At 31.1% G+C, this 23,442-nt stretch overlaps 1 protein-coding gene across 2 annotated transcripts in view; it reads right to left on the reverse strand.

Moving 5' to 3' along the window:
* Nucleotides 1-532: 532 nt before the first annotated feature.
* Nucleotides 533-23,442, reverse strand: part of LOC129971138 (alpha-(1,3)-fucosyltransferase C-like) — a 48,671-nt gene continuing 25,761 nt past the window's right edge. The window contains exons 1-4 of one of the 2 annotated variants that reach the window (XM_056084633.1): nt 19,993-20,114; nt 11,035-11,268; nt 5,178-5,554; nt 533-1,562 (exon numbers count right to left, since the gene is read on the reverse strand). In XM_056084633.1, coding sequence (XP_055940608.1) covers nt 997-1,562; nt 5,178-5,554; nt 11,035-11,258 — 1,167 coding nt within the window. In that variant the 5' untranslated portion in view covers nt 11,259-11,268; nt 19,993-20,114 and the 3' untranslated portion in view covers nt 533-996. Of the gene's footprint in view, nt 1,563-5,177; nt 5,555-11,034; nt 11,269-19,992; nt 20,115-23,442 lie in introns of those variants that run through there. The other variant, XM_056084632.1, reaches the window with a different exon arrangement.

Below are 23,442 nucleotides of genomic sequence, written 5' to 3' on the forward strand. Positions count from 1 at the left end.
AGTTGTATGATCTGTCCTGTGCATGCTGAGCGGGTGCTGCGTCAATGACCTCAGAGCTAGGCGACAAACTTGGCGAGTGTTTGGCGGCTTGACGATGAATTTGGCTACAAAATGGATCATACTGGAAAGTTCGAGAAGTTTCACGATCTATCCAGTAGGAAGCAAGATATACTCTGGTACGCTCTGCTTGGTCTGAATATTCTAGCCCCGCCTCCCGGAACTACAAAAAATGGACACTCTGAAGCTGCAGTGAAGTTGTGTGTATCGTCAGAAGGCGTGTGTGCGAGTAGTCGGAGTCGCCGACAAATAACAGTTTTTTGGAGTATTAGACAGCAAGTGAGCTGCTGAACTATAGCGATTAAATGCGTTACGTTATTATGATTGATTGACGGTATTTGTAGCAGAAAAAAATTTGTAACAATATATTTGATTTACTGGAGTTTAAGCCAAAATTTATGCTTGCATTTATATAAAATTTGTAACGGCTGTTTTTTATAAAATTTGTAATTGTTTCAAAATGAACAAAAAAAAATCCACTAGAAATAAAAGCATTAATTTATTGCATGGCAATACTTGAGTCAAATATATCATCATCAGGTCACTCAGATGAATACTGTATGATCCATACCTTGAATTCCCCACATAACACGTCATATTACACGATATTCCACAATATTGTTCAGTAATGTAGATAATTATACATGATGAATAAATGCACTTATTTCTGAACAATATTGCGAACATTGTCCCATACTATAAATATTTCTGTATTGCTGTGGTTTGAAAAAAACTTAATGCTTTCTTTTCCATGGAAATTGATGATTGTTACCTTATATGTACAAGATACATTACAATATTTAAGGTATCTTCACAATATTATACGGCATTCAGACTATTGTGAAGACATTGTATAATATCTTGTACCAATAAAGTGAGCTTCAAAATGAACTAGAAAACGACTAGACTTGAAATGATCCTCTTCTGACTACTTTTTTTTTACAAAGAACCACAATTAGCTTCTTTGTACCACCATGATATCACATCTTCATGTGGCTTTGGTCTGTTAAAATCCCTTTTATGTATCAATTCACACAAATCACACAGCCACAAGTATGGCAATGAAGTGGCCTCATGTGATTCTTTCCATTTGAAATAGGATAAATATTTGGCTTCGTCCTCGGCGGTTTCCAGCAAGAAATTCGCCAAATCTTTTGGCTTGGCGAAGTCTATAACGTTTATGAAAGAGTGTGGTGGTAAGTACCTTTCGTAGTCGTTGCCTCCGAGTACAACAGGCACCATGTCAAACATGAGGGCATAAAACAGTTTTTCAGTGGCGTAGTCTTTGCAGATGGAATTTTCGAACGAAAGGTAGAACTTGCATCTCTCTGCCAGCATCCTATAGCAGTCCCGTGCGTGCTGGTGGGGGCACATTTTCGTCCCGCAATTTCCGTAGATGTCGACATCTATGTACCTTTCCAGTTCGTTCACGTATTGCTCTCGGTGGCTGGATGTCTGGCAGTTACTGACTAGCCAGCAAACATTCCTCTTAGAAGCGTTGAATTCTGCAAAAAAATAAAAGATAAGAACACAGTAGTTATATCATCTTGTTAATAATAAAGATGAATGTATGCGCGTGTTGACTTCCTACAGGCCACACCGCTACTAAAGCAGTGCCTATTTTCGATTTATCGAAAAAAATCGATTTTCCGATACAAGTTTTCGAAAAATATCGATATATCGAAATCATGATCATGAATGATACTCCACGATTAATCGCGATACAATAAATACATATTCACAACTAATTTGCATTTTCGATTTCGTTTTGGTTGTCAGTTAGTGTTTTTTTATTTATTTTGCTCTTCACTCTTTAATAAACTGTTTTCTGCTCCCTAACCAAATGATACCATTATGGAAAAATAATTGCGGTAATCAAAAGGTTGTCGACTGTCCATTGTTTAATCGCTAACTATTCATCTTCAGAAATAAAAGCAAAAAGGATAAATTCAGATTAAATTCACAATTTTATTCGCAGCTCGCATCTTCAGATTTAAGCGTATTCGCATAGAAAAAAAAATTCCATTATATTTCCGCTTTTGCCTAGTGGCTAACGATATATCTCGCTACAATAAATCGATATTCAAGATTTTTTACGCTTTCGATTTCGTTTTGGTTGCCGGTTAGTGATTTTTGTTTCTTTTCATTCTTACTGTCCTTTATACATAATTTTTTGTTAATATTTTTATAAATACTGTCTTAATCTAATATATAAAAATATTTGTTTTAAATGCAATGTTATAAATTCTAACATGCGGACATTGCTTTGGCATTGACATACTTTATTAAAGGGGATTTAACAAAATTATTTCTAACTATTTTTATTGAAAAGAAAACAAATATTTTTATTATATAAATTGCAACTTTCTTTTATTTGGAGTCGTTCTGATCAGTCAATATGTTAAGAGATGTTATTTATAACTTATAATAGCTGTAAATAAATAATTATATCATGATATATCGAAAAATATCGATATGTGTTGGACGATATATCGCGATGATGAAGTCTCATCAGTGCCCAGCTCTAACCGCTACAGCCATGATATACACTCATGTCCACAATTAAGGTCACAAACATAAAATCTGAGAAAAATGAAAAACTATTCACTGTGTTGCCACGAAATTTGGCACAAAGGTACACTGCAATGGAAGAAAGAACATAGACATATAACAACATGGAAAAGATTTTAATTGAGATTTAAGAAACAGGGTATATCAAAAAGTGTTACATTATGAATCAGAGATAATGCATTTATCTCGGGAAAAGCCTGTCTAATATGGAATGTGACCACCGTGCACTACAATACAGACTTCACAACGAGCTTTCATACTGCTTATGGGGGTGTCAATAAATGCTTGGAGCAACAAAGTCCATTCTTCCAAAAGTGCGGCTTTTAACTTTTGGAGGGTATTAGGAGGTGGGTTACGCTGTGCGATGGCTCTTCCGAGACCATCCCAAACATGTTCAATAGGATTGTGATCCGGAGTCCTCGAGGGTCAGTCCATACGTCAAATATCCTATTCCTCAGGAAACTAATCAACGATCTGGGCTCTGTGTGGACGCGCGTTATCGTCCATAAATATGAAGTCTCGACAAAACGTACCCCGGAACAACCTCACATAGGCTTCAAGGATCTCATCCCTATAGCAATGTGCATTGACAGTACCCGCATCGAAGACGTGCAGTGGTGTTTAACTGCCCAACATTATGCCACCGCAGACAAGGATTCCTCTGCCATCAAATCTGTCGATTTCTTTTACGTAGGAGGGATGATAGTGAGCTCCTCGCTCTCTCCAGATGAAGATTCGACGAGTGTCACTCTGTGTGGTAAATCTCGACTCATCACTGAAAAGAACACGCTCCCATTCTTGCTGTGCCCAAGACTGCTGTGTTAGGCACCACAAGAACCGGGCTTTTCTGTTGGATGCAGTCAACGAGACGCACTCAACTGGTCGCCGGGCATAAAGGGCCCCCTCTGCTAGACGTCTGTATACTGTTTGTCTGGAAATTCTTATTCCAGACGCAGGTAGCAAGATCAAGAGCAAGTTGAGGAGCAGTTGTCAGCCTATGCCGTCGTACGGTTAATGCCAAATAGCGATCCTGTGCAGGCGTCTTTGTTCTGCGACGGCCTTGGCCGGCCTTCCTGGTTACAGTACCAATTTTTTGGAATTGATTCCACAACCTGGATACCACTTTCGGCGCCACTTGTAATCATCGAGCCACCTCCGCTTGAGACTGCCCAGCTTCAAGCCTGCCAACAGCTCTCCATTTCAATGAATCGTCTAAATGGTTATGATAATTCATTATCACTGGAAACATGTTAAATCTTTTGTTTTAATTCAATATTCACAAAATTGCAGACAGAAATCCCAGATGCCTAAACGGTCTAATTTCAGTAGTTCCTCAAAAACTAATGCTAAAAAACATTTTTTTTCCCACAACAAAGATTAATATCGTGTTTCCGGTCCTTCACAATATATAAAATATAATTTGTTTAAATTTTACTGGTAGCCGTTTAAAATTACTTTGAAAAACATTTTTGTGACCTTAATTTTGGACATGAGTGTATATATATATATATATATATATAAGAAGTTGGGTGAATTGTCAAAATCAGCACAACGTTATTATCAAAAGGAAGTTTTATGTCTGATATTTAGAGAAGAAATTACACTTCTTTATTTGAATATTTTTAATGAGTATAGATCCATCAAGAAAAAGCTCCAAGTCATACTTTAAAACGCACCCCTGCAGCTTTTGAAAAAATGAATACTGATACAGATATTACATAAATACCTTTGCACATATTCCTACGAAACCTCCCTGACGTTTACCATGGACTATTGTGCATTTTGTCTGTTGAAAAAAGATATTTCTCTTTTATAACGAATTATTAGCCCTAGAAAGTCATAGAAAGGATTCTGAAATCAATATCGCTAGAAAGTTTACAAAAACCTTTTTTATTATGGAAATCACGACGCAGACTTAGTCCAGAAGAAAGTTTATCACATCGAACATACAAAAAAGAGTCTTTACGTTTTAAACATTAAATGTACAAAATCGATTTTAAATGTGTACACGCCTCCTGAAATATATCAAAATTCCTAAAGCAGAATGGCAACATCAAGCGAATTCGATTAGAGCAGAGAAAACCTAATTAGACAACGGATGGCATCATAATCAGTTATATAAGCTCTCAAACTAAAGTGAAAATTCTATTAGTATAGCGATAATATTTCCTGCGAGGAAACGGCTAATGAAGGCTAAAAAGGCTAATAAGATGAAGAAGATTGGAGGATTAAGATCTGGCGATCATGGAAGTCGATTATTAAATCAAATGCTCACGTCAGACTTCGTCAGTTGTAAATAGAATCAATGATTAAATGAAACTTACTATATATATATATACATGATCAAGAAAGGTCAAATTATATTAATCAAATTATTTTCGAACTTTAATTTTATTCTTTTACTTATTCTTTAAAAATAAACATAATTATTTGCTTATTTTTAAAAACATATATTCTGAACAATTACAGAATACCTCTAGATAATTATAGGAATTTCATTTGAAGAAAATAGCATCACAAAGTGAATACGATTTAAACAAAATACATACTTGGCATCGTAAATGTATTCTTCCTTTCCTCAATTTTGCCATACGGAGCAAAAAAATCAGAATCTCTCCTGTAAGTTATCGTCAGATGAATTTTATCATTTATATTCTGAATCACTTCCCTCGGAGAATTAGACGGAGATTCTTTATTGAAAAGAGCCACGAGAGGATAGCTGTCTTTGTCATTCGACGACAGAAAACTCGGTAAATCTTGTGGATTGATATTCCGCCAATGAAGAATTATGACAGAGCTGTTAGCCAGTAAGGAGCGGTTGGACGTGACGTCACATTCTTGAACCGGGCAATGAAGCTCTTTCGTCGTGGGCAGCCAATTGACTTCAGAAAAGAAACTTGTCCAAAGAAGAATGTTCTTTCTTTCTCTGCAATGAAAAAATCATACAATAATAATATATTCATACAAAAATGTGATATAAACTATACATGGATTTTCAACATGTTTGTGTAACTAGGAAGAAGATAACAATCATTCATTATTTAAAGAGCTTTCGTTGGACAAACTTTACATAGATTTTCAATATGTTTATGTGATTTTGAAGAAGACATCAATCATTAATTATTTAAGAGCATTTATATAAAAAGTTTTGTTTAACAAGTCATTTCATATATTTTTTCACTGTATATGGACTTTCAACGTGATTGTGTGACAGGAAGGATACACCAATAATTAATTATTTAAGTGCATTTATGTAAAGAGATAGTTTAACAAATAATTACGGAATTTCCAATTTCTCGTGGATTTTCAATGTGTTTGTGTGACTAGGAAGAAGACAACAATTTTACTGATTATTTAAGACCGTTTATATATTGAGATTCAGTTTAACAAATTTTTGTACGGATTTTCTAACCTTATATGAATTTTCAATATGTTCGTGAGACTAGAAGAGAGACACCAATCATTAATTATTTAAGAGTATTTGTAAACAGGGAGTGGTGTTTTCATCAACAGCAATGATAGCGAAGTAAGGATCAGTATCCGAAACCCTGACAATTGTTCAGTCTTTAGATCCGAGATCATAGCAATTGGAACTGCCCTTAATTATGCCCAGACAACAGATAACAATTGCATTTGGATATTGACTGATAGTAGGAGTGCTATACAGTATTTCAAGAACTGGTCAGAAATATTTGATATTCCAGACCAGGAGATTATGAAGCTTCTGTGCGAAATTGGCCTGAAGACACCTATAAACCTCCAATGGATCCCATCGCATGTCGGAATACATGGAAATGAGGCAGTTGATGTGCTTGCCAAGAATGGCTATGATCTTCCAATGGACTGTTTGAACCGTCTTACTCCCACTGAGAACCACTCCCTGGAAAAACGTCGGAAAAACGTACTCCATCTCATAAGTGGTATGCTGGCAACCGCCCTGGCTTATCAATAACATGCTGTGGCCCTCGGCCTTTCCAATCGGCCATGGCTAGATTTCGTAATGGCCATCTTAAGTGTTTAAGGTTTCACAATGGGGAGGAGGCTCTCCAACCTTGTTCCTGCTCCCAACCTGCTAGTCCTGTTCACTTTCTTTTTTGTCTGGGCGTTTCTTATAAGCAGCTGCTGATTGAACGGGACTTTCTGCAGATTTATGAGGAACTGACGCGACGGGGTCTCTTGAACCTGGTCTAGGCTTTCCTTCTCCAGGGGGATGTGTAACAATAACATTTGTATCAAGAGCTTCCGGTTAGCAAAAATTTACATGGATTTTCTACCTTTATATGGATTTTCAGCATGCTTGTGTGACTAGGAAGGAGACATCAATCATTAATTATTTAAAGTCATTTATATCATCTTTAATCATTTCATGTATTTTTTCACTGTATGTGGACTTTCAACGTGAGTGTGTGACTTGGAAGGATACACCAATAATTAATTATTTAAGTGTATTTATATAAAAAAAATTAGTTTAATAAATCTAGCAAATTAACAATTTCTAAATGTTCATTAAAATCAAGGATTTCTCTTCAAGTTCAATAAACGTTTTAAAATTTCTACAGAGATATGCGATCTCATTGCAAGCCCCTAGGATTTCTGACCTGGTCATATATTGCCGAGATATATGAGCGAAAGATTATTCATTTTGCTTATCCTTGGTCATATGTTGGTTAATTTATCTTTCTATCTCTATTACTTATTCAAAAATTTCAATAAATTACATTATTCCTATATGATTTAATCATTCATAAAAATTAATTTTATACATCTAGCTTTTATAAAATTGCATTAAATTATTTCTTTTTTCTGTTTTGTCTATATATTGTATGTAATTTTTTTATTACATGTTCTTTTAAAATTATTTTTTGTCTACCTATTACCCCTGTAGATGTTACGTAAATTTCCTTATTCTGTGGCATTTTTTCTCAGATTACTCTTCTAATAAATGTAAATTTACCGTACGTGTTGAGGCTACCTGATGATATATTCTATTGCTTTACTATTTTTATTAATGACAGCTGATGCGATGCAGTCTTATGGTCGCTGGTACTTTTAATTCTTCACGCAATAATCACTTTCATCCGTTTCAATCAATGCAACACCATGCAATCTAGGTAGATTCCTTATAGGAAGACTACCTCTTGCAATGGTTCTCAGGATATGACTTTGGAAAAATTTCTGCAGAACTTCCCCAATCATGGTCCCTAAAGCCTGTAGCGAATTGTGATGAGCGAGGATAGAACCTGGGACCTTGTGATTCGCAGCCCAGTATGCAATCGCTCGTGTAGCGATACGAAAGCAATCGCTCGTGTAGCGTAGCTGTTATCTGGCTTTTAAGCTTTTCACCACAGACTCTCCCTCCAGTAAGTCAGAGGTGAGACGAACAATATGGCTGTTGAGTGGTGATGTATTAGCTGTTGATTAATGCGCCTGTAACCATTTTGAGTAGCGCCAAGCGTTATGGCGAGCGTGTGTGGGTGAGTGGTTGCTGATGCTGTTGCTGCGTCAAGTGAATCTGACGACTTTGGGTTGCTGCGTCAAGTGAATCTGACGACTTTGAGTTGCTGCGTCGAGTCTGACGACTTTTGGTTGTGGGTAGATGGCGCCACAACAGCTGTACGAAGGTTGAAGGTTCAGCGTCCGAGGTCACCAATGTGGCGGATAGAATTGAGCGAGGATAGAACCCGGGACCTTGTGGTTCGCAGTCCAGTAACATGACCATAATACAAAAGCAATTGCTCGTGCAGCGCTGCTATTAACTGGCTTATAAGCTTTTCATCACAAGCCAACAACCACCCTTCTTTCAAAAGTTTATATATGTTCTCAGCTTTATTGTTTTTAAAGTCTGAAAACGAAGCTCATGCTCTGTTATCGTCAGTGAATAGCCGAGATGAAAGATACACTATTATTCTGTTCTATTTAATATAGAGGTATGTTCTGATATTTAAAAAGGAATGCAATTATTATTATTATTTTCAAAGAAGTTAGGTACATTCAAAACTCCTTCTAAATTACGAATCATGAACAGACTTTCGAAGATCACAGGATGTGAAACCATAGCCTTCGCGGACGATCTGCTCATCTGCTTTCAGGGAAAATGTCTTGATGATATTTTTGAACTTGCTCAAAGCACATTGGATGATATTTTAAACTGGGCAAGAGATTTCAAAATGGAATTCAACCCGAATAAATCAAAGGTTATGGCTATTAAGAAAAAGAACGTGGACTTTTCTAGCAAACAACTATTTTTTGACAACATACGACTTGAAATGGTAAATGAAATCAAATACCTAGGGGTAATGCTTGATGACAAATTCTGTTGGAAAAATCATATTTTATATCTTTCCAAAAAATGTGAAAACATTCTGAAAGGACTTAATCGTGTCTCTTGCAACACCTTTGGATTGAAATCCAACGTTATTGGCATGATCTACAAACAGGGAATTGTTCCTTTTGTCTGCTATGCCTCTAGGGTTTGGGGTAATGCTTTGAAAAAAAAGATTAACTGTCGAAATCTTCGTAGAATTCAAAGAAGAATTTTACTTAGAGTTATACGTGGCTACAGAACTGTAAGCTACGAAGCCTGCTTTGTCATTTCGGGGTTTCCCCCAATTGACCTTTTCGTCCTTCAAAATAAAGATTTCAAAGATAACGTTATAAAAATTACACAAGATTCCAAAGTGTCCTTTTCCAATCTTCCACATCCTGCTGAACGCATTCCTATCGAAATTATCGATTATAAGGACAATGTTCTTAGCAATTTTCCTGTAGTGTGTTTTACTGATGGCAGTAAACTTAACTACCGTGTTGGACTTGCTTTTGTTGTGTTTCAAGACGCAGTTGAAATGGAACACTTTATGTTTAGAATTCCCGATGAGTGTAGTGTGTTCCAAGCAGAATTGCTGTGCCTCAGTAACTCGCTCAAATGGATCGTAAACCACTGTACTCTGTCATCTAGTTTCCTTATTTGTACTGATTCTCTCTCATCCTTATTTTTGCTTAGTAATGTTTCTTCCTGCAACAAAATTGTAGTGAATTTTCACATCACTCTTTACGAGCTTAAAGCAAGAGGAATTAGCGTTTGTTTTTCTCATGTCCGAGGTCATTCTGGCATTTTAGGGAATGAAAGAGCCGATTGGCTTGCAAAGCAAGCTACAAAACTAAACATCATTGATCCTATGTGCATTCCCAAATCTCACATTCGTAATGAGAATCACAAAAACACCATTCTCTTATGGAACGAGCTGTACCAAAATTCGTCAACTGCCTCTTTAACCAAATTATTTTTCCCCACAATTTCTCAAAGGTTGAATAACAAGCATTTTTTCAGTGATTTTCACTTAACAAAATTTCTTACTGGACACGGTAATTTCAATTACTATCTCAAGAAATTTGGATTATCGAACACTGATCTGTGCTCTTGCAGCGTGGGTGGAGTTCAAAATGTCGAACACTTGCTTTTTGATTGCTCCAAACTTACTGAAGGGAGAAGAGATTTTATTGTGGATCTAGATGCCTGTAATATTAAGTTTCCACCTCCGCTGCATGTTTTGGTCGACAACAAAATGGCTTTTTTCTCATTCTGTAAATTTATTGCCTTTGCTGCTTCATTTTTTAATTAGTTTTGTTGTTTATTTTTCCTGTTGTTTTTTTCCTTATTTTTATATGTACATATTTTTTTTCTATGTATGTAGTTGTTTCAACTTACCTCTGTAAGCCTTGTGCTGTACTTTGTGGTGCACAAGGATTGACTTATTATTAATAAAAAAAAATTACGAATCACGAACCTAGATAGAGCAGGACAGAAAGAATATTGGAATCGTGAAATTTGAAAGAGTCGGTTTGAAGTGTCGGAAGTTTGTGCGATTTCTAACAAACAATAAACAATAATCTGCAATTCTTAAAAGTTTAATTCGAAATTAAGTGCAATAAAAAATTATTTTCCATTTTATCTATTCACCACGAATTATCTTTTATTTTTCTACCTAATTTCAAGTTTTGGCTTTATGAAAAAATTTTCCACCATAAAAAATTTCCACCTTTTTCCTTCCCTTTTCAGAAACGTGGGGGAAAAGGATACACTTTATTACTGCGCCTGCGCAAAGGAAGCAAATTACCATTGATAGAAAATGCAGTACTTTTTTCTTCACTCTACAATGAAAAACGCATTATTTAAAAGAAAAATTTATAAAAGTAAAAGTTTTCAATCACAATTTTCTTCTGGGAATTGAAATCACTGGTAAGTAACTAGCAAAGATTGTTGATAAATTTAAATATTATGTAAAAAAATTAACCAAATTATTGATTTAATTCATATTTGAAAAAAAAAAAAAATAGGGAAGTGCTGCAGTTTCGTTTTGCATGAATACAGGCTCGCTCATTGCTACAATTTTATAACAATATCCTTACCTGACAATTTTCTGTGACTGTAACCTATTGAATGCATTCTGAAGAACTTGTCTAACATTCCACCGGCTAAAGCTGTTCGGTACTCTGTCTTGCCCATCGAAATGCACGTATGTGTAGCACACAATGCACACGATGATCATAACAGTGCATGATTGAAGAAATACTTTCTGGTACCGTGGATGAGGGCGATAACTTTTTACCCCATCTTCGAGCTTCTGTCGCATTCTGAGTCACCTGTTGAAGACGAAAATATTTAGTGAAAAAAATAATTGGACATAATTATACAATTGAGTCCAATCCCATCTGATAGATTTTAAACTGTAATTTAAAGAACATTCAGAAGAGAAGCGCTTATTAAGAAAAGTGTTTATTGAATTTAATTACATTGATAATTTCTCTTAATGAGATTTTTATAAATTTTTTTAGAGACGGTTGGGTTTGTTATTTTCAATACGTCATGTTTTTTTTTTTCAGGTTGCCGCATGAATCACCTGTGATTCACACTTACCTCCTTATTAGATTACCCTTCTTTATTGAAATAACATAGGTGAAATTATCAAATTAGATAAATGTCCGAGTAACAGGTGTGAGGTATAGAAAGGGACATATATAATATTTCCAAATTTTATTCTTTCTTTGACGCATGCTTATTTTGTGTCACGTCACATTTACATATTATGTATATATATATATATATATATATATATATATATATATATATATATATATATATATATATATATATATATATATATATATATATATATATATATAAAATACATATTAGAAAAGGAAATATATAGGTTTGTTTGTTTGCTTACTGTTTTTTTTTTCTTGTGCGTATCACAGCTTTTCAAATGAGTGGCTAAGAAGAAATCTTTGATACGTGTCGATTAGGGTAGTCATACACTGACTCTCCGACCCACCCGAAGGCACACGGATAAAGAAAACTGAATGACCGGACCGCCGCAACAGCAACACTGGCGGGAACTGTGGTTGAGTCCTAAGGGCCATCACCGACTACGGTACAACCCTTCCTGAAGGAAATACGTCCCTCATCGATGGAAGGAGCCAGATCCCCCCCCCTTTTTGTATACCCACCAAGGTGACGGGAACCAACCACCATACCTGAAGCATCTCATCCTCTTTTCGGGGAGCCCCCTCCGGGGGGTTTGTCGATTAGAGTAAGAGAATCTTAGGTATCATTGGAAGATATGTCATAGAAATAGGGAATTTTATATTTAAACATGGAGCATGAGAATTGCAGATTCACCAATTCTTTAGAGTGTCTGTTAGGAATGTGAGATTTGGTTCAGAAAATAAGATATATATATATATATATATATATATATATATATATATATATATTCCATATGATGGCAACATGCAGAATGAAGTCATGGCGCCTATATCTTCTCACGCGATGGGTAACTAGACAGAAAAGAAAAAAGTTTGAAGGTGTCGACGCTATGCAATATTGGAGGCGTGATGCCTGTTGTTTTTTTATTTGTGTAAAAGGCATTTAGCCTTCTTCAATCCTTTTCAATTTATTTAATTGTTTTCTTGTCCTAAATATTGTGAACATCCTCTACCTTTTAATTAAAACTATTTTAGATAATATATCTTCCATTTACAGTCAGATTTGAGTATCACACTTAAACCTACATTTACTTAGAGAGAGGGGGGGGGAACAAGAGAAAACTTAAAGAAATATCGTACAAGATTAGTTTAAATGTAATGCATACATTTTGTAATTTACATATTTAATGCGAATAAAAGAAAATATCCAGAGGGAGTGATTTCAATAGATGCGTAATTTCAATTTCATGCGTACCGCCTAGTAAATATTTCACTCCACCCTACCGCTTATCGTAAAAAACTGTGTACCTTGAGTAAGGCCATGAAACCCAGGAGTGATTATAATTTTATTAGAAAGGAATCGGAAACCGCGACAATCCAGATGGGAAGCAACACATGTGAAACGTATGTCAACGCATGTACTTTTAATAAGAATAACAGAATCTGACAAGTGAGCATTTTGTTCTTCATAGTATAATATGCATCTCACACTACTTTTCTAATAATTGAAATCAATATTTGACCCGGATTTTCAATTGCAGTAAAAAGATTGCATACCATATTTCAATTATATAAGTCTGCGTTTTTAAGTATTTCATTTGAATACATAAAATCAGCAGACGATTATCTTTGATAGACGTGGTACAAAATTGAAAATAAATCAACATTTTGATACTAAACCTATTAACTGTATTGTATTCATCCAATTCTCTACATTTTGCAATTATCATGCCCATTTATATTAATAGACACTCAGACAAACTTCCAGTGAATAGATTCCATAAAAAGATTCGTAAAATTCTACAAATTTTATCTGTCTTGGTCAAAGCATTTTTGATTTGTTGAGTTCACAGAAAGACAAAAAGACATAATTTCAAAAAAATGTTTTTTATTATTATTATTATTATTTTTATTTACAGAGGTCTGAAACGTGGGGATTCGTCAAAATCTTGAGTTCGAATTCTTTTGACAATTACAATATTCCTTTTACACTTCATATACGAAAAAGTAAGAAAGAAAAAACAAAAGGTATGGTAAGGAATAAATTTTGTTTAAATATTATGTCGGTAAATGTGTTAAAAAAGGCGAAAAATTAAGGTAAAGATTGAAGCCACACGATGTGTAAAACCAACCCTCAACATAAAGGCCGGATTTCATTCAACTCTTAATATAGAGAAGTTCAGCTGCGAGACTCTGTTTATTTAATGCAATCTGTCATGTACTAAAGTTGCAGCTGAATGACATCACCTGGCATTTAATGGAGAACTTCCGAAATTTTCATTAAAGCTTTATTTTTCATGCTTTGCGAGTCTGGGAGTAAGAAACTAATTTTTATAGTCTCTATACATCTGAAATTCATCTTACAAGACTAGTTTTGGCTCAAATTGACCTAGCTTCAATACCATTATGACATTGTCATAATAGTATTGAAATTATTAACAGAATTAATATTGTCATGACAATAGTTACTAATAGATTGACTAGTTACTAATAGTTACTAATAGAAAACTTTATCCTCTTAAATTGTTTATATTAGTGGTAATGTGTGGGGAGAGGGTAAAATTGGCTAAAATGATTACAAGAAATAAAAAAGATTTAAAATGCCAATTTTTAGAACTTTTGTTAAAAAAAATCAGGAAAAAGCTGTATAAAAGCAACCAAATTTTCAGTTATTATTTCTATTACTAGTTTATGGATTGATACATTTCTAGAGTGGTTTTATTAATTATATAACTCACTGAATTTCGATTATTTTTAAATAGTGATAAAAATAATAAAATAATAAAATTGATATAATTAATTTTTTATTAATTAAATCAATATTAATAATTTAATTAAATTGATAAAATTTAAATTAAAAAAATTCTTGTTTAAAAGCCTTTATCAAAAATTCAGCAAAGATTCGTACATATTTAATCACTGTAGTTAAACGTAGCTATGTTTTATCATTTGTCCCTACATAATTCATCTGAGGAGGGGAGGGAGAGATGCTCTGGCGATAGAATAGAATACTATAAATAATTTAAGATTTTATTTGCAGTAACGAGAATTGAGCAGTTTGGAAATTACGCGTAAATAAAAGAAGGACAATTTTCTGAATTTCTATCTAGTAGATCACTCCAGTAAGGGAAAGTGATTGTAAAATCAATTTTTTTATACAGATTTTTTTTAAAAAAAACTTCTAAACAATTAAAAAAACAGAGCAGTTGAATGAAAAATTACACAAGGAAATTGACATATAAACACATTAAAGTAATTTTCATTATAATGAATCAGCCTTTCACTTAGTCCGAGATGAATATAGTATATGGTTTCCAATGACAATAAATAATAAAAGCTAAAGTGCATATTGTCTTTATATTGTTTGTGTATATTAATTATCTACAATTCAAGTCATTTGATCTTCAGTTATTCAAGTTGGCATGAAAAGTCTATGTGTTTTATGTTTTTAATGTGTGAATATATAAATAGTTCGAATTTTCTACTAATTCACACATTGAAAAGTTTAATTATGAATATAGAAATTTTATTCAAGCTTATAACTTTAATCAATTAAAAAGTGGTGCTATTTTTGTTTTATAACGACAACTTTCGAAAATATAATGGTAAATAATAATTTACACATGTTAAAATTCAAAGTTTATCTTTTCAGTAACACCAGTTATGTTGTCTTCCGATAATTTTCTTAATTTTATCAGCATTTTAATATTTTTCCGCAGTAGTTTGAGATCAAACTATTCTAGAAGAAATATTTTTTCTATATAAAAATTCAAATTAATACCGTTTTAATCATACGGTTTCATTTCATAAAAATTTTCATCTAATTTTTATCAGTTTTTCAAAATTTAATAAATTTCAACATATACAGGCGATTTTGAAATGAATTTATAGATATTCTGTACTATGAAAAGACACTTTGAACTACTCTACTTGACATTTTTGTTTAGTTTTATAAAAAACACTTTTTGATAATATTTTTATTGACTTCAAAAAAATTCTAAAGTTTATCCAATTAGATTAAAAAAATCTGTCAAAAATTCTAGTCATATTTAATTACGAAGAAATAAATAAATAATATTGCAACTGAAAATAATATCAAAGTTAGACAGAAAAATAACTAATGGCAGCATTTTAAAATCGTCTGTTTCTTTTGGTATTTATTACTTTAATTAAAACGCTCTTCAGACGATAAAAAAAAATGTGAATTATAATATTTAATAAAAAGTAATTTTCACCTTTAAAATATTAAGCATACAAATATTTTAATCCCAGGTAACACAGAGCACATCAGCTATCAAATATTTCCAATAAATTCAAAGTTTATAGATACTAATCTTTAAATGTTTTATTTGCATATTTTTATCTACAGCTAACCTGATATTGAATGTAAAATGTATCACACAGTTTTAATGTTGAAATCAAATGCGTATTTTGTATGAGGAATACGAAAGTGGAAATGGCAACACAAAACTAGATGACGTGGGCAGTTACTTGATATCATTAGAGACTCTCATCCAAACAATGAGTACAATAGGTGAAAGATTATTAAAGGAAACGATAGTTAAACCACAGTTTGATATTTAAAAGTTTTTATGAAAAAGAAAACTTATTAAACAATGAAGGCATGTACATCTGATTAGATATAATAAATATAACTGAAACCAAACAAAATCAATATTTCAATATTTCTGGCGAATACGTTAATATTTAAAATTGTTAAGAAAGGTGAAGAGAAAATTTTTCTGAAGTTATTTTTAATTAAATCATTTTAATCTTTTTTCTTCTTCTTTTTTTTGTGTATGTCTGTGTGTTTCCAATATGGTCGTTTTACTAAGAAACAAAAGCCGGACGTTTCAAGACATTATCTAAAATCGGGAAAGCTTTTGAAACTGAAGATCACAGAAAAAAATGACATTATGTACTCACAAGCACATATTCAATATAACTGCATTTGAACAAGAGAAGGGGGGGGGGATTTTCTTTTGACTTTTTACTCTTATGCGAAATTTTAGAAAATTTTCGTTCGAAAACATTTTCTAATTTCTGACTTTACAATAATATATTATTAAATGCTCAGATGACGAAAATTCAGTGGAAAGTTTTTAAGACTTATGAGAATATTTACAGCGCATTTAGGCCCAAATCTTATAATGTTAGCCTAAATATCAATATGTATATTTATAAACTATGTAGTAAATACAGAATAATATTTCTGTCTCTACTAATAATAAAGAAGAAATGTAGTTGGGTATATCTAATAGTTGTCGGTCTACAGGGAGAAACTACCATATTTTTTCATTTATACATTTTGGAGATTAAAAACTAAAAACAACTCAGAACACATTTCTTTTTTAAAATTTCAATCGAAATTTTAACCAAACAAAAATCAAACGAGATTTCACCATAATTTCCAAAAATATTATTGCTAAAAAAATAACTTTCACGTATTTTTAAGATTCAAAAAATTATTTTTTATAAATTTCAACTTAATTACTATGCAATCCTTTACTTTAACTATTTCTTTAAAAAAAGAATTTTGCATAATATTTAATAATGTTTATAATTGAAAAGAAATCAACATTGTTTTCATTGTTTCCTTAAATATTTAACAGAAACATTTTCTTCTGTTATAAAAAGCTAAATAAAAGTTTTGCTTATTATCTGCATAATTTCTTAGAAGAACAAGAAAGTGAAAATGTAATAGCGGGAAAGATAACAAGCAAATAGAAGATATTTTATCCACACAATTACTTTTTTAAAAGCACTATGATGTCGTGAAGCTTGATATCATTAAGAAGGTTCTTAAAGAATCGTAAGAATCAAAACAAGTACATTAAAATAACACGGCTTTAATGTCTGTCACGATTTTATATCAAATTAAGATAATTAGAGACACCACGAGAAATTTAATTGAAATTAAACACAATTATTATTCTTGGCAAATCCAGCCGGTCGTCAAAGACAGCTAACATAGAATAAATTCTATTTCTAATTCCATAAGTCAGTTTAATATAACGTAGCTTTATGCTAATAGAGCTAATGAAGATGAAGGATTTTAATATAAACACACACACAAAAAAACGATTTTCAATAAATTAGAAAATGTTTAAACCTATGTTGGCACCTTCTACTTGCAAAAATTCGTTATCGGATTTCATTACTCAAAATCATATTTACAACATCTCCAAGTCAATGGCTTGAATTATGAAATATAGATTTTTCAGATATAAGACCTTTGTTTGAAAAATGAATATTTTTGCCTTGCTTACAGATACGCCAATACAATGCATTTTATTTCATTAATTGAATACCATTGTTATAACAATCTTAATTAATTATACAATATAACAATTAAAGTAAAAAAAAATGGTTTCAAATGTTCTTGTATATAGTTTCTCGTTTTTTTCTTTCATTAAAATCTAGCCGTGATTTCAAATATTTATTATGTGTTCAACTTCTCTGTTCAGTTACATTATAATGTATACATACTTTCTAATGAATTTCTAGAAAAAATTTGCAAAAAATCGACGAATAGCACTTCATTTTTGTTTTCAAGCAAGATGACAGACTCGCGTACTGCTACTCATCAAAGTTGATTTTTTTTTAAAATTTCATGCTTAAATAATTCTGTTTACAAAAAATATAATACCAAAAGAGTGGTTTTTTTTTTTTAAAAACTAGATTAACCAGATGTACAAAACATTTTCATGAAATATTGTTAGGATTAGGAATATTGTTTATAATTAATTTTAATATTTTATTTTGTTTGTAAATATTATTTAAAACTAGAAAGAATCACAATCTGCATTAAATGAACCGTAAATTACCTATTGTAAAATTAAGAATTAAAAAATGATTTTAAAAAGTCTAATTTAGATGCTATTACAAGAAGCAGAATAAAATGTTAATATCAAAGAATATAAGTATTATCAATGAAAAAAAATGCACAAATTTTTAAAAAAATGCATCCATAAGAAAAAGAATTGCTTTGCACATTTTGTAACTGTACAAATGTAAATGCACAAAAGATTCTAAATTTGAATTCATATAGAATATTTTTTAATCATGTTATATCATCCATATAGATAAGATAATCATTTAAGTAGCATCAAAACAGCGGTATGAAAAAGGCAATTAAACTCATTTAAAATTTTAAAAATAATAATGTACATATTATTTCATTTTAAATAAAAGTCATTGTGTGTATATATATATATACACACACACACACACTACATTTCCATCTAAACAACTGCGCCGAATCTAAACTAATTTTGTAGATTTATTATATAACACAAGAGAAAGAATATTGTCAATTAGTCTATGTGAAAAGGTCAATAAAATACTGTTTTGATTAGAAATAACTGAGGCTTTATTATTTGTCCTCAGTAACATTTGAAAAAAAATTTTCACAACAAATATTTTCACACTATCTTAAAATACAAAATTTTATCTGTTTAATAATAACAATTTCCTCTTAGAGCAATACTTTTTTTAACTAATTTTTCAAATTTAGATAAATAATTGGCGGAGGGGAATGCAGACGATTTTTAATTTTAAACATAATTTATAACTATTTTCTTATTATTGAAGAGCAAATATATATAAGAAAAATTGTTGTCAGAACAGATTAGCAGAATTCTGGAAGAATACCAAAAGAAAAGTTTCAAAGCAGACGATATATATTTCACGCTTTTTATTAATGAAAAAGTAACTATTTATTAACTGTCTCGAAACATTCACTAAAAACTTTCATTTAAATTTCAATATTTACGATCAAAATCTCAGACATTTATATAACAAATATGGCGAAAATCAGCTATAAGGAGTTTTAAAAGTCTTTTGTTTCAAGCGTTATTATCATTTTAATTAATGCACAAATGAGCTATAAGCGGTTTTTAAAAATCGTTTGTTTCAAGCTTTATTATCATTTTAATTAATGCACAGATTAGCTATAAGCGGTTTTTAAAAATCGTTTGTTTCAAGCGTTATTATCATTTTAATTAATGCACAAATTAGCTATAAGCGGTTTTTAAAAATCGTTTGTTTCAAGCGTTATTATCATTTTAATTAATGCACAAATTAGCTATAAGCGGTTTTTAAAAATCGTTTGTTTTAAGCATTATTATCATTTTAATTAATACACATTTCAGATGATAAAAGGTATTATTTTGTTATAATATTCTGTACAAAAGTAGCTTCAACGTTAAAATATTACGCATAAAAGTATTTTAATACCGAACAGAGCCGGATACATCAGTTAGTCTACATATATTTAGCAATGAAGTTATTATGGTTTCACCAATAAGTATGATTACCGGTACCATTAAATGATTCAAACTGACACGATTTAACAGAAGTAAGTAAATTGACTCTCACCTTTGCACCTCAAGACAGGTAACCGATGAGCAGCTTGTTAATTTTGCTCAAGATTTACTTTTAATCCTTTCTATTCTGCACACGCTTCCGCTCTGCCACTCCCCTATGCGTATGTCTTCCAAACATAAGTATAATAAAAACGATAACAAAAGTCGAACCTTTTTTTATAAGTGTTTGGTAATCTATCAAAGGACTGATAAGGTTGTTCGGAAGATTTCAACGAATAACCAGACATAAGTTTTCTACGATTATTTTTCATATCAGATGTTTTAGAAATAATGACATAGAGATATTAATCTAAATGCTTGTGGGAGCGTAACTTTTCTCAAACTGAGTGTAAAATGGAATCTAGTGAAAATATCGCAAATTAGCATTTTAAGGCTGGCAAGAAAAAAAGTAGGAAACTAAGATTTAGAAACTTCTTCAATAATTTGAAAAAGTTTGCCTCATTTTGATGTTTACTTTTTCAAAATATAAATATTTCTATTTATTTTTAATACATATATCGAGAAAAAAATTACTAAAATTATGAAATACTTATATTTAGTAAAAGAAAGAAAGAAACTTCAAATAAATAATTAAAAATTATTATTTTACAAGACCTGTAAAATAGTATGTGACACAACTTACTAAATGAATAGTTAATATTTTTCATATGTTACAATTAAATTGTTAATATAATTTAAGTAATTGAGTAATTCAGTGAAAACACACACTGCAGACTTAGTAATTTCTAATTCATGAAATTTCTTCTTTTTTTTCCCTTTCTTATACATATGAAGTATAGAAAGAAAAAATATTGTAAAAAATTCATTTCAAAAATTTTTCACAAATCTTAGCAAAAAAAAAAAAAAAAATCCATTTATCTCTGAATACTATTATTTAAAAACGCTCTGGGCTTGACAAGTAAAATTCGATATACTGTCCATGCAGCAAATTTTTAGATTTCTATCGAATTTTGAACGAAATTCATTTAGAGGAAGTCTGTCTGTCCGTTCAGTTGTCCAAATGAATGCAGACAACAGACGAAATGAGCTGGATGGATAAAGTTGGTGCACAGATTTAGTATCTAAAATGTATATGAAATTTGGAACCAGATTTATCAAGAAGGTGATGATTTATTTATTAGTACTTTGACAACATGAAAATGGTATAATTTAAAAATTTAACATCTTAAATAAATTAAAAGTGTTTCACATTTTGGCGTCTCAAAACTACAATGACTTAAATAAAATAAATCAAATTTTGGTTGAAATTCCCCCAAAACACATATTCTGTTTTCCTGTACTTGCGTATTAACCACATTTGATTACTAACAGCTAAAAAAATCGCATATTAGTAGTCTCTTTCGTTACTATTGTTCGTCAATGACGTGCATTTAATACCAGTGCTACTTTTCTTTTACTATATTAAGAAATCCATGCCTATCATGTGAAAATAAAAATTTGAGTACTTGGAGCATTCCCGAGAATGGACAGGATCTATAATTTTCTGAAGGGATAGGGAGAGGAATATGAGAATTTTATTAAAATGTGGGGGTCTGCCTGTCCGCAAATATGCCTCTGGTTACAGTGAAAGGTTTAAAGCGAAAGATTTTTCTCTCAGAATGTTGCAAATTTAGGTGTTTGAAGGAAAAGAAACATTTAATAGATGTAATTTAATTTTGACGTTTTAATTTTAATTAATCGCTTGATATACGAATTTTTACAACTTCCTAATTACATGACACATCCTATTTGCAATATTTATTGTTATTTTAATTCCTATAATAATATAAGGAGCATTTGACATATTGAAGTGTTTTGCATTTTAAATAATTTAATACTTATAATTTAATATTTACACTTAAAAATTCAGTAATTCGATACGCAAGTCAGAGTCGTCAATGTTTGCGAAGAGGTTAATGTTTCATCATAAAAATATTAAAATTTACAAAGAATTTATGCATGAGTTTCTACTTCACAAAGTTACATCGTTTCACTTAAATATTTTGATAAAGAAAATAAAAGAAATATTGAAAATAGAAATTTATAAACTGTGTTATAAGAAAAGAAGAAAAAGAAACATTGAAACATACCAATCCATTTTATTCATTTTAATAAGTAACTTCAAAAAAAAGCCTATAATGCTACTTTTTTACGGGCTCATTGTAGTAAATATATTATTCGTTAAAGAAAATAAAAGAAATATTGAAAATAGAAATTTATAAACTGTGTTATAAGAAAACATTGAAACATACCAATCCATTTTATTCATTTTAATAAGTAACTTCAAAAAAAGCCTATAATGCTACTTTTTTACGGGCTCATTGTAGTAAATATATTATTCGTTAAAGAAAATAAAAGAAATATTGAAAATAGAAATTTATAAACTGTGTTATAAGAAAACATTGAAACATACCAATCCATTTTATTCATTTTAATAAGTAACTTCAAAAAAAGCCTATAATGCTACTTTTTTACGGGCTCATTGTAGTAAATATATTATTCGTTAAAGAAAATAAAAGAAATATTGAAAATAGAAATTTATAAACTGTGTTATAAGAAAACATTGAAACATACCAATCCATTTTATTCATTTTAATAAGTAACTTCAAAAAAAGCCTATAATGCTACTTTTTTACGGGCTCATTGTAGTAAATATATTATTCGTTAAAGAAAATAAAAGAAATATTGAAAATAGAAATTTATAAACTGTGTTATAAGAAAACATTGAAACATACCAATCCATTTTATTCATTTTAATAAGTAACTTTAAAAAAAAGCCTATAATGCTACTTTTTTACGGGCTCATTGTAGTAAATATATTATTCGTTAAAGAAAATAAAAGAAATATTGAAAATAGAAATTTGTAAATTAAGTTATAAAAAAGAAGACAAATATTGAAACTTACCAATCCACTCTATTCACTTTAACGCACAGCTTAACTATCAAAAATGCCTACCATTTTGCATTTTACTGACTCATTACAAGTAATATACTATTCGTAAAAATTTCTCTTTTGTAGGGTTATAAATGCATTATCATCTACATTTACAACATTTTCACATCAGAAAACATTATTTCGGAACTCTAATTTCCATCGCATTGTATCCAATAGTGTTAGCGTTTCTTCTTGGGAAGGTATTTTTATTACCCTCTTTATCATATTCGTCACTCCTTACAGCATCTTCATATCATTTTGTAACATTTTGCAAGATGCCCTGCTGTGACAGATATTCAATAATAACAATGTCACCATTTGCTTCATTTTGTTACAACTTTAAATGATGAGAAGTCATGAAATATTGAAATAAAACAATGGAAATTTGACAAAAAAAATCCTTCCGTCTGGAAACTTTTGTAATATGGAATGTTCGGTATATATCATAATCTAAATCTGTTAATAGCCATTTAGCAGACGATTCATTTTCAGACATTTTATAACTGCTACTATTTTTATTTTGTTAAA

Source organism: Argiope bruennichi, chromosome 6, assembly GCF_947563725.1.
Source record: "Argiope bruennichi chromosome 6, qqArgBrue1.1, whole genome shotgun sequence".
In the NCBI taxonomy this organism is placed as follows: Eukaryota; Metazoa; Arthropoda; class Arachnida; order Araneae; family Araneidae; genus Argiope; species Argiope bruennichi.